The following is a 17,354-nucleotide window of genomic DNA, read 5'->3' on the forward strand; positions in this document are numbered from 1 at the left end:
TTTTCCCCTTTAGCTGCAGATGTCTTCTCACTTAGAGGTGTGTAGATAATCTCTGGACATTAATGCTACACTTTATAGCTATTGAACATACATTAACATCCATATAGACCAATGCCATTTACATGATTCTGTATTTAATGAGTAAATTACAGTGTTATTTTTGTACAAATTAACACTCTTACAAAAGAGAGATGCACCCATCAAAATCAATGTACATTGTGTGGATGTAACGCATCACATCTGAGGAATGTGATCTTTGTAGTTCCTGGCACTTTTTAAACACAGTATTTACATGTAACGTCAAGTGTTAACGGCATCTGGATATCAGATATACATTTAGTCTCAAGTGCAAATGGATAGATTGTGGCCTGGTAAAGGGCCGACAGTTCTGTCCAGGCTCCAGCCGGCTGGTGTGAAATTATCCAAGTACACGAAAACACAAGTATCTAAAAACCATTTCAAGCTAGAATGTTATGGTAGCAGAAATCAGATGACCACAGCTGTGCAATTATGATCTTTTCTATCAAGGAAACCACTGCAATGAGTTAGAAAAACTCTAGATAATTTGACATTGGCAACAGCATCGTTTGAAGCCCGACGGCTGAGACAGAGGGTGCACGAGGGTGGGAGCAGTAAAAAAAAAAAAAAACTGTCATCCTTCAGTTATACAGAAACATAAATATTAAGAACCTTTTAGATGTCTGTAGATGATTTGATCATCTATGCAGCTGTACTGTCAAGACAGTAAGAACACAAAAGGGACGGGAAACGAGACACAACAGACCAAATACTCCAGGCATCCACATCCACATCTGACAAAGTAAACATGGTTTCCAGAGATGGAGCTGGAGCCAACAGCAAAAGTACTATGTGCAGAAATGGCTTGCATATTTAGAGGTTATCACACACTTCTAATATAAAGATACACACGTCTAAGGCACATTAGCTCACGGACCAAGTTAAAAACCAGGGAACATTGTGAGTACAAAGTCTGTAAAAAAACAAAACAACACACACACACACACACACACACACACACAAAAAAACACCAGCACGCTTGCGGTGGTGGATTCAGGCAGCCTAAGCAGCTTAGTCGGTAGCTTTGGAGGAAGTGAGGGGTTCAGTCTCTGAAAGGTCTTCCTGAGGAAACACCACATAACACACCTTCTGGCCCATATATGTGACTTTTTCTGCAAAACAACACATGACATTTTACCACAGAGACGAAGGCAGAGTGACGTGCGCGGTTGCGAAGGTCCACTCACCCACTAGCCTGGAGATCCACTTGGGCTTGTCCTTCCACCAAACACCCACAAAGTATACAGGGACCCCAGTCAGCATGATGACCATCCCCAGGCCGCACACCACTGGTTCAGAGTACAGACTGAAGCACAGCAGCACCACCCAGAATATCAAGTAGCTGATGGGGATCAATAAGTTCACCTGCACAGGACAGAGTTCAAACCGGCTGTTAGACAAAACCGACCATCATCTACCGCTCTGACCTTCTGCCTGCGCGTTCCTGCTGCTCAGCGCTCGAAGTTTGTCATGACCGTTATTGGTTTTATTGCGCTTGTAAAATAAACCCCAAGGCTCGTTCTGCCTCGCGGGTCTCTGCAGCATTAACTGGAGACGCAAGCAACAATCAGATCATTTCAAGCACACTGAGAACAATAAACACATATTTTTAAAAAAAAAGGATTAATTATATTGTAAATGTCAACATGTAGTCATGACAGGTAGTGGCTGGATTACAGAATATCTCTTAAGGTTTGTTTCATATTTCTACAAATAAGACAATTAGGACACCATTTTCATGGTCATGTGACAGTTTTTCCCCCTTATATACTCAATTTTCCCTGCTGGTTCTTCTGTTTGTGTACCTTGATGGGTCGAAGCTGGTTGGGTTTCTTCTTGCGGAAGTAGAGGAGACCGGCAATGGTGACTCCGTACGACAGAAAATTGATGAAGGAGACATAATTGATCAGGTTGTGCGTCTCTCCGACGCACAGTATTATTATGGTGGCCGAGCACTGTGAGAGAACAAGGCAGCTTTAAAGATCACGTAACTGACGAGAGTTGGTGACAAGAGGCTTCTGCAGCGCATCTTCACAGCACTTACGCAGACGAGCAGGGCTGGGATGGGAGTGCAGTTCTTTAGGTGGATCATAGCCAAGAGGTAAGGCAGGTGACCCTCTCTGGCCCCTGAGAAGCACAGTCTGCAAACAGACGGCGAGTTTATTGGAATCGAGAGGTGTCTATAAAGCAGCGTACAGGACGACAGGTGCGTTCTACCTGGATGAGGTGAACAGATATCCATTGATGCCGCCAAAGGTCGACAGTGCTACAGAGATGGGCATAACCCAAGAAAACATGCCCAGCAGTTTTTCGCCAAATGTCTGCAACAACAAAATTGATAGATTCATGTTGTAACTTGGAAAATGCCCGATTACACTTGCACCGATTGATCAATGCCGAAAGATAGACGTCATAAACACACAGGGCTACAACATCAGCTACAGCTACATCTTTAAAAAATATCCTGAGCCGAGAGCTGCTCACCACCGCTACAGCATTGGAGGCCAGCAGCTCCTCTGGGGTCATGGAGGAGAAGTAGGCGATGTTCGTCAGGGTGTAGACGAGGGTCACCAGTGGGATGGAAATGTAGATGGCGCGAGGAAGGTTCCTAGAGGAGTAAGAACATATGGCTCTTTCAAATGCCGCCGAAATACAGCACGTGAACGTTTCTTGGACTTTCCAGTCACATCAGCCAAACAGGATGTGGAGCATTTAAGACACCGATTAATAACGGGAGGATGAACAGCTCAAGTGCAGCAGTTTTCCCTGCAAATGTTGCACAATTTCAGCTTCTGTATCACTCGTGCATTGGTGCATGGTGGTGTGACGTACTTGCGTGGCTCCACCACCTCTTCTGTCACGTAGTTGAGGAAGTTCCAGCCGCTGTAGGCGAATGAGGCCTGAAGGAACGCCAGCGCCACCTGTCCCACTGATGGTTCCTGGAGGAACTCAAAGGCCACGCTGGGCTTTAGAGCCTCATAGTGTCCTGAGAAGACGTACGGAGCAGGTCATGAACGAGCCCAACAGTCTCGTGTGACCAGTTTTCAGTGCGTAATCAGATGGACAATCTGGTAGTTTGTGGGGTTTTAACAACATAACCGTGTTTTTACCTTTACAGATTTGGACGAGTCCCACCACTATGATGAGCACCAAGGCCAGGAGTTTTCCAATGGTGAAAACATCTTGGATCCTTGTTGCCCAGCGGACACTGTAGCAGTTCACCCAGGTCAGGAACACTAAAGCACAAACAGAGACTTTCATCAGCACCTTGGCCTTCAAGGAATTGGCACACACAATAAAAACGTAGGGTTTGTTTCAAGATTGACCTCTAAAACTTTACCGATTCCCGTGTTATCTATTATTTGACATCCATTTGGGAGAGAGTGAAGGGACAATAAATGAACTGGTTTCCTTACTTCACATTTAATTAGAAAGCCTGAATGTATAATTTAAACTCTAGTATGAGGATCAGATTTGTCCCCAAATGAACATAATCTTACAAATCTGATCTGGTCCACGTGTGTTTTGTCAGTGAGTATTTTCACACTGTGTGTGGGTGCCTGTATTCCATTACATTTCATGTGTAAAGTGATTGTTTCATATCTACGAAAGTGTAAAGTATGAGAGACTGGCGTGTGTGTAAGTGGGTGAGAGAGAGTCTGTAAATGCCGCATGTTCTACATTTGATGTCAACATATTTTCAGGTTTGTACGTCTACCGTGTGTGTGTATGTGTGTGTGGGGGGCAGGATCATTTCTTAGTAACTGTAGCTGCTTTGTGTCAAGACTGACCCATTTCGCTGAGAGGTTTAAAAGCCGTCTGGCCCAGCATTAACAGGCCACCAGGCCACCAGCATTTCTACATGCAACCCCCCCCCCCCCCAACAGGTCTACATGTGAGACAGGTTTAGATAGAAGCGCTACACTAAACAGGTAGTAAGAAACACACAAATATAACAGGGGAAAACGTTACAGCATTGCTACCTTGTCCCTGTATTAGGGTCAGGCGCAGCGCCCCGTGACCCTGATTAGGAATAAGTACTGTTGAATGGAAGATGCATGATCACAATTACAGAAATCCGCATTCATCAGCACAAATACTGGGAGTACTGTCAGTTCCTCAAACGTTCATCTCCTTCACTTTATCCTCCGTCTCGCGGCTGCCGCGTATCACAGCACCGTCCAGTTGGTTGGCTCAGCTGCCCACACACACAAACACACACACACACGACAGTGTCATATCAAGATTCATTTCAATGAGGCTGGGGCACCTTCTCCAGCCACCTGGGCTTAAAAAACATGGCAGCACATGTATAACCAAAGGCTGCATTCCACACATACGGTTGGTGCTGTCTATGTAAAAAGGACTCATGCGTGATTGCTGTGGTTTTAAAAGACGGGGACAAAAGGAATTCTTTTTCCCAAAGCCACATGCATGCACGCAAACACACACATGCACAAACACTCTCTTCAATGTCACCAGTTAAGGGACACTTCCTGTAGAATGGCAGAGCAGGGTGGTGGTTTCACTTGAAAAAGAGGAACCAGAAAGTGTGAGCGTGCCAACTGCTATGTCATACAACAATGTCTCCATGGGAAAGTGCCTGGAAATGAGGCTCCAACCTATTGTCCAATCATGGGGTACCAGGGTCATTATCACAAACCATTTGCTCCATAAAGAAAAGAGAGCCGTTCTCGCATTCTAAATTAATGATGTAACACATTTGCAGTCAATTTTGCCTTTGTTCCAAATCACGTTTGTGATTCACGTCCTGAATCTCACTGCCTGACAGGGACGAGACCTCTGGCGTAGCGTTTGGAGGTTTACAGCTCCTTAGTGGAGCAGGCTGTGCTGTGGACTGGGTGGTGGTGGATGTCCTGCAAAGACTGTGGTGGTGTCCAGAACCTCAGCCGCTTCACCACCCTCTGCCTGTGGATGGATGATGGATGGATGATGGATGGATGAGTTGGCCTTGGCAGTGCTATATACTCTCACAGGGCCTCTTTGACATCGTGCTCACCCATTTCATTCTACCTCCTTCTACGACAAACTGAAGAGACCACTTCAGCTGGGCACGTTTGCGTGCACGTGCGCGCGCGCACACTTACACACACGGCAACGTGAATTTTTGGCAGGAGGTTTTGGTGGCACCGAGCATAGCTTTCCCCTGCCTAAAACACCCAGTGTTTTATAGTCAGTCACCCTCGAGGTGTTGCATGCATTTCCGTTCCTGTGTTCATGTGCCCCCCCCTCCCACTGTTAACCCTGACAGGAAGGAGGTGCCAGTGTGCTTTGACTGTGACAGCGCAGGTAAATCTGTGTCTTGCTGCCACAGCTCCCATTGAAGGCCACCTCAGCACCAGAATACTAAACTAATTACTGCTTTTACTCTTAATGGATTCTGATCCCAACTTTGTGCAGATTTATAGGGGGCTTTAACCTCAGGAACGCCTCCCACTGGTCCAGGATCTGGTCACTAAACTGCCAAAAACCCTCAGTCTCATCCATCCCACAAGCGCTAAACCATAGCAGATTACAGTAAATCCACGTGAGCACAGAAATGTGGGGACAGTTAATGTAGTCTGACTGGATAATCCTGTTTAGCTGATTAGTTAATGTATCATTCTTACTCTTCTTAAATGTGAGGATGTGCTGCTTTTTAGCGTCACAGACCCAAGTCCAGAACACAGTTGTCGGGTTATCTCTCCCCCTCCCTTCACCCCAGCCAGACCCTCAGATGTCAAATGTCTTATGTGTGAACTAAGAGAGTCTGTCTGGGGGTTTGTAGATCCTTAAAACCCCGATATGACACTTGTAAGTGCAACCATCTCACAGAAAACGACATCCATTTATATACCGTTGACAATAAAAAAAGAAATACAAAAAAGTTTAAATGTACAAAGTAAATCAATGACTAAAACTGCACGGGCACGAGTGGGAAGTTTCCAGCTGAATTCCTCTCTACATAAACATATTTTCAGCTCCTTTGCAGGACTGTCATCCTTAAAACCGGAGAGCATTCCAGATGTTGAACTCAAGAGCTGGTTTTCTGTGTAGCCTACGCAGAGCTGCATGAGAGAGAGGAGACGAGGAGGAGGGAGAAGAGTAAAGTGTAGGAACATTCCCTCATGAAAAACCAGCTTTAAACGGCGATCAAAGCTGCTGCTGCTGATCAGAATAGTCTCTTACACACAGCCAGACTTTTCTGTTGACAGTGTTGACTCTGGCACGCTGACATTGATGTCACGCGTCTGATCCAGACCACGGATGAGGGAGGGAGGTGGCAGCAAGCAGCCAGTGGGAAGCACGAAGAGGTCAAACGGGGTGGCAGCTGGACAGCAATATCGCCCAGTTGTTCACGTGCGCGGCGTCCTGGCTGGTTCCCGTTTCCATGTGCGCTGCCTGGAGCGTCGCAAAGCGAGACGCACAAACCTTAATTAGCGCCAACAAAAAGCTGGGAACATTTATGATATTACAACACTGGCACAGGCTGTACTAATATGCACAGAGGCCGACACGCGCACGAAATAAGCACCTGACTTAATGGGCAGCATATGTGACATTCTGCTGCCAAAAATAGTGGAGGTCTACTGGTGTGCAAATGCTAACCCAGCACAGTCGTACACTCACATCCCTCTCCCATCCATGGCCCATTTCTCCATCCAGTTCAGACAAGTTTGAACCAGCTATCCTCTCAGACATACACGGCACGCACTTTGACCACTGGCTATTTAAATACACAACTCCACACTCCAGCATGTCAACACTGATCATATTAGAGGCCAGGAATAGTGCACAACAGTACATGAGCTGTAGCTATCTCAGTGCTGCTCTATCCCCCAGACACGATATTCAGTTGTCTACAGTCAGCTGGGATGGTTTTGCTGGGAAAGATTTCTGGCATATTTTGGTCATTACATTTATTCATTTTTCATAGGAAATGCTCCCATATGTGACATGGTTCAATGTTTCTTAATCAAAGAGCAAAACCCTTTTTTCCGTGATTGTTTTCTCCTCCGCTGATGTTTACCAGAAGTAACCTTAGCTCAGTCGGATGAAAGGACTGTTGAAAGCAGCCAAACTGATCATATTAACCAACAGATGACTGAAACAAACAGCATGGAGAGCAGACTAAATTAAATTAATGTTTGTGGCAGCAGATTTAGGAGGCGGGCTTGATGAACTAAACTCGCCTTAGTGTTAAAGACAAAGCTGTTTTTATGTGTTGCAGTTCTAGGCTGTGTAAGTTATGTGTGTATTTTCAGTAAAGCCTTGCTACATTTTGGTTTTTGTCACATTGAAAAGTGTCTGGATTTGGCTGCCAGCTGTAATAGAGGATTTATTGCATCATGATTTGTGTTTCTTCCTGTTAAGATGTCACATCCGCATACTCGGAACTGGAAGGAACTCATCTGCCTGCCTTTCAGGAAGCTTTTGCATGATTTCAATCATGCTTCCTCGTTTTAAAATTAATTTTTCTCCCTAATTAGCTCGCTGCCCATCTGAACTCTGACCCCACCGCATAATTACTATTTTTTCCCAGATGGCCATCAGCAGGAGGGTCCCACCGTATGAGCCCGGTCCTGCTCAAGGTTTCCTCCTGTTAAAAGGGGAGTTTTTCCTAGCCCTGGGTTTCTGTAAAGCACCTAGAAGCAATTCTGATTGTAATAGATACGATCTAACCAAAGATGAACCGAATTGACTTTAATCTGTTCTGCGATGTCCGTTTTAATTTGCTCCAACGTGTCACACATTAAGCTCTGGTCTTGGCCAGGCTTCCCTTGAATAAGAGGTCTTTGTATCTCAACGGGACCCCCTGGATAAATAAAGGCATCGCACCATATCGAGTGGAATGAGCGATATTGTGGAGCGGAACGGCGGCTTTATTGCGTGCATGACTCTGGCACCTCCTGTCAATTGAGGAGATTTGATGGAAGATTGATGGAAGAACACTTGATGGGACTTGGTATTGGCAGATATTCGATACAAAAAAAATGTGATCAAGACATCCCTACAAATAACCACAAGCGCTTGCACATCTAACCTGCTAGGCGTGGACACAATATTCCAGTAGAACAGAACAACCTGCAGCAGGAGTTGTCAGCAGCCTGAATAACCGCTGTAATCTGAGTGAAAGCTGCTTCTGTAGAAAGCTCAAGTTTGGCCGACTGGTCCCAACAGCCCTCCAATTATGAGAGAGTAGTTTATGTGTACACAGCTTCCTGTTCTTGTCAGGATTTTTGTTGCGTTTGTTAATCCTTTACATTTATAAAAGCTGAAATCGTGTGACCAGGTGTACTACACTCTGGTATGATCTGTTCCGTGTGAACTGCCGTAGTTTCCATTAAATCTAGGCCGGCAGCGCGTTCTCCAGAGAGAGCTGACCCACTTGTGGAATGCTCACAACACGTGCCACAATGGTGTCGTTACAAGCCAAACACTGAGCAGGATGACTGGTTCAGGTTACCATGACGCAGACGTCATGCACCGCCGCGTTGTCCTGTGTAAATTTTCTGATGAGTTAGCATAGACTCCACCTTCAGTAAAGCAAGTATCAGTCTAAAAATAAACCAAGCTCCACGTATCCCTGCAGACACGTCTCTGAACTCTGTAAAAACCGCCTGTAAAAACCACTAAATAAGACCGAGGCCCCCCCTCCCAGCCTGTGTGACGTTTAATGCATTTCATCCACTGTATCACCCTTCACCTTAGCAACAGGAAGTTACCCATTAGATCATCCTTGAATATATTGCAATTTCTGGGTCTTTTGAGTTTTGTGCTGGTTTAAATATATGCAAGTCACTTCAGTGACTTAATGAAGCTGGTTATTGGGAGCTGAGACTGCTTATTCATGCCATATTCCCATGCCAAGAACAATTGTTGTCATAGCTTTTTTATAAAACTGCATTTGTATTTAAATCCTATGGGCCAGGCGGGATGGTGGGTGGCAGATTGCAAGTCTGGCCCTCCTTAAAAACAGCTTGGACATCCCTGGAAACACACCAATTCCTGAATAAAAACAGAAAATACTGGGACTGCTTTTGAAAGGTGGGGGTTGCCGGCCTTCTCATGCACAGCATCCAACTGTACAGGGAGGGGCTCAGTAGCAAAAACAAGAAGGTAGCAGAAGGGGTAGAAGAACGGGCCCTGACGCCAGTAAGGTATTGGGTAAAATTTCAACTCTGTGGAACTCTGCACACCAGATACTAACAAGCTTGACAAGTGCAGACATGAAATAGTTCCAACGGGCACCGTTTGCTCACTGATGCCGCCCTGCCCTCACAAATTCAAGCTTTGCCTGCAGTCACAAGTGTGATCTCCCAACTTTTACCTGTAATCACTGTAAACAAAACAAAAGAGCCAAGACGGCTTCCTGAAAGACGAAGAAAGACGTCAATCATCTACTCACTGACACAGATGGTGGCGAGGAGCCTGGTGGCAACGTATGGGGGCAGACAGTTCTGAAAGGCCGGCTGTAAGACGTAATTGGAGAAGGTGAGAGCGATGACAGCCAGTGTGGTCGGATACATGATGAGGACGGCGCTCCACAACAACAGAAATCTACAGGAAGAAAGAGACAAAACACAACAGAGACTTGGTTTTGCTTTTTTCCGACTGGAGTTTTGAGGGGTGGAAAACTACGACTCTTCTTTCCACCTAAAACTTGAGCTTGAAATTAACCACAGATTTCACACACACATTACGAGCTGCTGCTTCAGTTTAATAATCTTCATGGTCGCAATAATAAAAGGCTGAGTTTATCTGTTTGCTTTTCATTTATAGTTCAGGCTTTGGCAGTTATGGCATTGATACAATAATGAGGTCAAAGGTTGTCAGTCTCTTCATTTAAAAAATAAAATAAATAAAGAATAAAGATTAAAATCAAGAAAAACGGGAAATTACTGGTCGACAGCTGAAATATGGCGCCAGACATCCCTGGAACCCTCATTAGAAATAAAATATGGCCAACAAAGATCAAATAAATGATTTATCATAATCCTTCCTGAGTGCAGAGGAACCACCACAAATATCATATTGGGAGCTCACCTTTAGTAAAATTCAGATTTGGGGTTTACTGTAAGCATTTGACATTTAAATCCAATGAGAAAGGCTCATAAAAGTAACATGTGCCACCTCCGCAAAGTCTGCAGCCTCCCACAGCCTGTAGGTGAACACAGCCAGTCTGAGTCATTGTCAACTCCAGCCCCTTCCACACACTCTGAATATCAAATAGAATCTTCAAATAAACACAATGCAGCATCTCATTATTGTTGTGTTATTATTACAGGGCTAATTAAAAGAAAGCCACATGGGTCTGCCTGCAGGCTGCTGTAACAGAGGTCATGTTTGACATTTACAGGCTTCTGAATGATCACACGACTGTCTTGAGACCTTTGAGGCTGATTGGTTCCAGGCAGCTAAACGTGAACCCAACCTCCTTGTGCACAAGCTCAGTCTGGACTCCGATAGCTTCCAAATCAGATACCTTGAAACGACTGTGTATGAGAACACTATTTACCCCACAAGGCCTCCAAAGATCTCCGTCACGTATGAATAATCTCCTCCAGACTTGGGAATGGTGACACCCAGCTCAGCGTAACACATGGAACCCAGAGCACAGATCCCTCCTCCACAAACCCAGATGATGAGCGACAGCCCCACAGAGCCCGCATGCTCCAGCACACCCTTGGGGGAGATGAATATTCCTGAGCCAATGATGTTTCCTGAGGAGATAATGGTACACGTGGTTAGTGTTGTTGGCCAGTTTGACTGGCCAGTGTGTCATAACCACAATACACATTTTAAAACTTGCCTTTGGGCCACATGATCACACAAACACACTTTCTCATATTACGCCCCCCTCCCCCCACCGGGCTCAAACACCAGGTGGGAGATGCAAAACAAATTCTTATTTTCAAAAAGGAATAAAAGCAAAGCCAGGAAACCCCCGAGGGGCTTGTTAAAACCTTCCCACCACTAAATGAAATCTTTAGGGATTTGCGTTTTGTTCACATTGAGTCATCACTGTGCACGGCGTGTTGTGAACGCGAAGAATTACAACAGATGAAAGGATGTTTCCACACACTTCTGCATGATTCTGTCAACTTTCCCTCAGTCGAGCAAAGTGGATTTTACACTGTGGCGCGAGCACACCTGCGAAAGCACGCACAGACTGTGTGGCAGCAAACGGCGCCTCCACGAACGTGCCTCCTAAATCAAGAGGTCAAATGCAATATTTACTCCAGAAAACCTCCAAGCTGCCATAATTCCCGCATGGTTGCCAACCTATGATCAAGCAACTCATCACTGAATAATCAAATCAAAAGCAAGCGAACCTGCGAAACCTGAAAGTAAGTCTCAGGAATTTCATCATCGTGACCGTTTTGTGCCTTTTTATAACACCTTATTGTAGCACAGGCTCCAGTAGCTGTGCAGCAGCAACGACATCCATCGGGACAGACAGCACACGAAATATGAGCAACACAAGTCCTGTAAAATGACCCAAAATGGTAGGACCATGATTTTTTTTTTCTATTGAGGCCTTGTGGTCTCAGAGAAACATGGCCTGCTGTTCCTAAAAAGGTTCCCTGGTGGTTCACGTGGCTAAAGCGCAGGCTAAAAAATACCCCCCCTACAGGCAGGGAAAAAAAACAGACAAGCAAAAACTAACAGAGGGAAGTAAACTGCCGGCAGCTGTTCAAGCAAAACTTGTTTTTCGCTGCTTTGGGACAGGAGGAGAATTTTCAAACGCGCCTCCATCTGTCCCCCGGAATCATTTCATTCACTGAGGGAGGCCAAAGCAGCTAAAGATGCTTTGTAATGATGCAGTGGGAGAGGAGGCGGCGGCCTGAGGGCACATTTATCACTGTCAGAATTGATTGTGGAGGCTGTGGTGAGATGCAGTGTTGTTACATAATACTTGCGTTATGTTTGTTATGTCATCGGGTTTGGCACAGCGGCCGGGACTGTGAAGTCCTACCGACCCGCTGCCTACCAGCACCGCGGTTCTGAAACGACAGCCGTGAGTCCGAAGCAAAAATCTCCTGATGACATTAAGGATTTCAACTACGGTAGTTCTGCCAGAGTAAACAAGAAAAGGGTGTAAACAGCCCGCAGGTGAGGAGGGACAGGTGGCATGAAAGAAACACCGTCTTCTGAAGGGTTATTGCCGTTTCTGGTGCTTGTTGTGACCTTTATGTTCCACAGTCAGCCAGAAACCTTTAACAGCTCATCTTACTGCAGAGCACTTAGGATGCTTTAAAGTACTGCATAATTCACTTTGTGTGTGTGTGTGTGTGTGTGGGGTTTTCACTACTGACGTATGAATGTGCATGATTGGTTGTTCCTACTGAGTCTGTTCCGCCCTGTGAGGCCCCACCATCAACTCTGAATTTGTATTTCTAATGTAAAGCAAATGCATTTGTGTGTCTCGCCTTTATAAATTCGTTTGGAAGATCTAGTTTAAAAAAGGTACAAATAGAAGTGAAATTATCCGACTCAATAGTGACGGTTCTGAATCGGCTAAATCGCACAATTCGAGTGAACAGGTTGGGTCGGAAACCCTATTAAAGGGGCAACAGATGCCGCCAACTCAGATGCTGGATCAGATCCACTATTGGGTTTATGGAAGGAGGCCATTAAAGTTGTAGACTTTTTTCCTCCAAGTGTAATGGTGCAAATGGGACGATGCATACTGTCCTGCTGAACGCACGAGGTATGATGCTGCATAGGAAAGCCCCAGCACTGCAGCTTCCTGTACCAACACGGCTCCGACAGCTTGGTATTTGAGTGAAAACTCTTCATTCTGCAGCAGCTCGCAGTTACTTTGAGGACAGCGTGGCAGAGAGCGTTTAGCCCGGCAGATTTCTCCACACTCGCACTCTTCCTGCTCAAGCGGCGCGCACAAAAAAAAACAACGCGGAGCCCCAAATCTTTTGAACTTCACCATGACGCGAATCAGCCACGTAGGCATGTCCATATTCAGAACATCTCGACTGATGCAACGTTTCATACACCAGAATCGCAACCCCCCGAGCCGCGTCAAACGGAACCTGGAGGCGGAAACATCCGCGCGTAAACGCGTTTTTCTGACTTTGGCCATCACGCGCTCTCTTCTCCGCAGCTGTGTCTAATCACGACAATTAATATAGTTTAAGACTCATTTAGCCTCCTGCGATCTAAAATGAGCCCAGGACCCAAACACAACCTCGACCCGGTACCGTGGCTGGCTGCTTTTGTGCGCGGTGACACCGTCACTTCTGAACACAAGTCAACAGTTGTCCTCGCCTCTTTCCGAGTTACAAAGTCATGGTCTCACGCTTCCCCCTAGATTCCTTCCTCCTTAAAAAAACAACGTGGTTGACATACGATGGGAGACCTCACTCACCAATTATAATAGCGCACGCCGTTAACAGCCCTATTTCTTTCTTCAGAGTGACTCTGTCGCTCTTGGGAGAGTTTCCATCCTCCCGTTTCGCTTTTTCCTCCATCGCCCCCGCCGAAAGAAAGTGTCTCTTCCACCACGGCCCGGCTCACATGCACTGATCCACTGATTTCAAGGTTGCTCTTGTATCTCCGTGATCAGGGAGGACGTGCGCATGCGCACAACGGCGCGGTGAAAGCGCCACCTTATTCCAGGTACGCTTGTTGGGAGCGCGGCGGGGAGGTTGAAGTTTGGACGTATAAACTTTGTTTTATCATGGTGGGCGTTGATCCCATTTTGTCAGGGATTGTGGATTTGATCCGTGCTCATCGCAACATGACACTGGAACCGGATTAGGGGGTATTTAATCCATCGGTGATTTCTTTATTTCTTTTGTATGTCTTTAATGTTGATAATTGCCTAAGCTGTGGAGGTGCAGAGAGCGACGGTTCCTTGGGTTTTTGAGCAAACAGCATCGACGCAGACTCAAGAAACTAATTTCCTGTAGGCGTCACATAGAGCCCACCCTGGCCCTCCCTCTTTACATTCTTATTGCTACTGTACTGTCAATCACCGGTGGGAAAGCGCGTTCCCTTGACGACCAGAAGGCAAAAGTTTTTCATGCGGTAGAAAATCTGAAACAACAGAACCAGCATCAGAGTGCAGGCTCCAATTTAGTCATGTCAAAATGAAAATACCAGATTGGGTGAGGTAAATGGTGCTAAATTATGTATATTAAGAAAATGCATTACAAATGTGTCTATTTTGAGAATTGATGGACATAATTTTTTGATTGCCTGCGTCAAGGACACCCGTTTGATAGCAAATTAACTCAAAAAGTTATGAACAGATGAAATTTTCAGGAAACATTGACAATGGGCCAAGGAACAGACGATGGAATTCTGTTGATGTTCTGCACTTTTTTGATCTTTTTTCAAAAGATCATATGCCAGGATCAAAGCCAGGCCTTGATCATAAAGCAACCTTCTAGGTTATGTAACCTTCTATTACTACTGGTTGTATATGCACACCGGCCACTTTATAAGGTATGTTAGCTAACGTTTCCCCCCAGTCTTCTATTAAAAAAATCGTAGCCTCACTTTACTGTTCTTAGTTGACTTGAGTTTCTAGGTGCAGTCATGGTGTTGAGGGGATCCGGTTTGGTGACCTCAGGATCGCGTCTCTGCTTTTTGCGGATGATGTGGTCCTGTTGGCTTCATCGGCCCGTGACCTCCAACTATCACTGGATCGGTTCGCCGCCGCATGTGAAGCGGCTGGGATGAGAATCAGCACCTCCAAATCCGAGGCCATGGTTCTCGACCGGAAAAAGGTGGAGTGCCTTCTCCGGGTAAAGGAGGAGATCCTGCCCCAAGTGGAGGAGTTTAAGTACCTCGGGGTCTTGTTCACGAGTGAGGGAAGAATGGAGCGGGAGATCGACAGGCGGATCGGTGCGGCGTCCACAGTAATGCGGACTCTGCACCGGTCCGTTGTGGTGAAGAGAGGGCTGAGCCGAAAGGCGAAGCTCTCGATTTACCGGTCGATCTTCGTTCCTACCCTCACCTATGGTCATGAGCTTTGGGTAATGACCGAAAGAACAAGATCACGGGTACAAGCGGCTGAAATGAGCTTCCTCCGTAGGGTGGCTGGGCTCTCCCTTAGAGATAGGGTGAGAAGCTCTGCCATCCGGGAGGAGCTCGGAGTAGAGTCGCTGCTCCTCCGCGTTGAGAGGAGCCAGATGGGGTGGCTTGGGCATCTAGTCAGGATGCCCCCTGGACGCCTCCCTGGTGAGGTGTTCAGGGCATGTCCCTCCGGTAGGAGACCCCCGGGGAGACCCAGGACACGTTGGAGAGACTATGTCTCTCGGCTGCCCTGGGAACGCCTGGGGATCCCTCCGGATGAGCTGGAGGAGGTAGCTGGGGAGAGGGAAGTCTGGGCTTCTCTCCTTAGGCTGCTGCCCCCGCGACCCGACCCCGGATAAGCGGTAGAGAATGGATGGATGGATGGAGTTGACTTGAGTGGCACTGGGGTTGTCTGCTGCTGTAGCCCGTCTTCAAGGTTGGCCGTGTTCTGTGTTTACATGGTGTTCCGCATACCTTGGTTGTAACAAGTGGTTATTTGAGTCGCTGTTGCCTTTCTGTCAAGATCCAGTCTGTCCATTTTCCTCTCACCACAACCAATGCTCAGTGGATATTTGCCCTTTTTGCCAACTGTTCTCTGTCAACCCTGTACATGTTGGGCGTGTAAATCTGAAATGCTCAGCCCGTCTGGCGCCAACAACCAGGTCACACTCAAAGTCACTTAAATCCCCTTTCTTCCACGGGCTGATGCTCAGTTTGAAGTTGTGTGGACCACATCTACATGCCAAAGTTGTGGTCATGTGATTGGCTGACAAGTGGCTGGTGATGGTATATACAGTACTATCCTAAGGGCATAAGCTATAATATGTGGGGAAATGACCTGCCTGGTGGAGGTCTGCACTCTCCAAGTGCTTCTTTTTAGTTCTTAGTATGGTGGCTCTGTGATGGTGTTAATCATTATATGTATTTGGTAATAATGGAGAGTTGGCTTGAATGTGTGCTATCTGTCTTACTGGGAACCAGAGTGCAAAAACTAAAATGTAGGACTCTTGTAGGTCCTTAACAGGAATCTTTGGGCTCTCCTGGGTCATCTCTGTTGCCATAACTGCATCAAACACTGCATGAGTGTAAACCACTTTTATTAAAGTGAGCTTTGTAATTCTTCGCTTGACTGACTCGTGCAGAAGTTCACCTGCAGAGTTTGATGCGGAGCGGCCGAGAGCAGGACGACCAGACTGACTTCACTGAGCAGGTGTCGGAACCTGTGGGTCGTTCGGTTTTCCAGTATTGTTTCCCACACCTATGCTTCTCCTGGTCTTCCCTCTTGATCATTCTGATCACTCCCACCGGTCGTGTCTCACCTGTCCCTCACCTGTGCCATGTTGCGTTTGAATCCATGTAATTCCTGAATTGGCAGATGTTCCTTTGTTCAGGCGTGGTCATGCCAGACTGCCAGCATTCCCCTTCCCTTACATGTTCTCTTATGTTTTTGGCTGTTCCTATTTCTGCAGATTGAATTTAAGATCTTTGCAAATTTATGTAGATTTTGATTTTGTTTGCAATAAATCTATTTTTTCCCCCTTCAACATGCCTTTCAGTCTTTTTATTTTTTTATTTTTTTTTACCAAATGCATCACTGTAAATTTCTTACTTTGCAACCAGTCATGGACACGTTGGTGAAATTTCTGCTGCCCTTGAACATAAAGTAACAGAGGTTTCTGATAGCTACTGTCATCCTAAAAACTCATCTGCTGCCTTGCCAGTGCAGGGTTACTGGAAATGATGCTGTTCAGTTTTTATCTCAGAGCAACGCGAGAAGGGTTTCGCAAAGGTCTAAAGCAACGCGGCTAAGTAAACAAATCTTAGTTTTTGTACCAAAGGACTAGCTGTTAATCTATTCCTCAAAATCTAATCAGATCCCGTGCAGCAGTCTGTGGAACTGGTTATCTACTAGTCATTCATCCTTTTAATCAGTTGATCAGTTTTCATGCGCACTACCTACGATATCAACATCTGCTTGGTTGACTGGACACAGAAGTAGGCATCAAATCAGAGCATCAATCTTTATTCATATAATGTCTGTTACGAACAAAATTGCGAGGAGAGGAGAGGAGAGGAGAGGACCCCGGCAGCCTTGGCCTATAGCAACATAACTAAGATATTAACCTAATAATTAGACGACCTATGACCTATGAAAAGAATGTAAATGTAAATAACTGGTTTGTCATTTGTTTCTTCTTGCTGGCTCAGGGCCATGACAAATAAAGACACTTCTA

The 17,354-nt window shown here is 46.0% G+C and overlaps 1 protein-coding gene across 1 annotated transcript; it reads right to left on the reverse strand.

The window, feature by feature from the left end:
• Positions 1-112: 112 nt before the first annotated feature.
• On the reverse strand, positions 113-13,657 carry slc7a10a (solute carrier family 7 member 10a). Its single transcript, XM_011609544.2, has 11 exons — positions 13,466-13,657; positions 10,598-10,802; positions 9,488-9,639; positions 3,189-3,314; positions 2,911-3,064; positions 2,563-2,686; positions 2,296-2,399; positions 2,123-2,219; positions 1,884-2,033; positions 1,266-1,443; positions 113-1,190 (listed from the first exon to the last, which is right to left on the reverse strand). Exons 1-11 carry the CDS (start codon positions 13,566-13,568, stop codon positions 1,090-1,092), a joined length of 1,494 nt encoding a protein of 497 aa, XP_011607846.2. The 5' UTR covers positions 13,569-13,657; the 3' UTR covers positions 113-1,089.
• Between the last annotated feature and the right edge of the window lie 3,697 nt (positions 13,658-17,354).

Source organism: Takifugu rubripes, chromosome 13 (assembly GCF_901000725.2).
Source record: "Takifugu rubripes chromosome 13, fTakRub1.2, whole genome shotgun sequence".
NCBI lineage: Eukaryota > Metazoa > Chordata > Actinopteri > Tetraodontiformes > Tetraodontidae > Takifugu > Takifugu rubripes.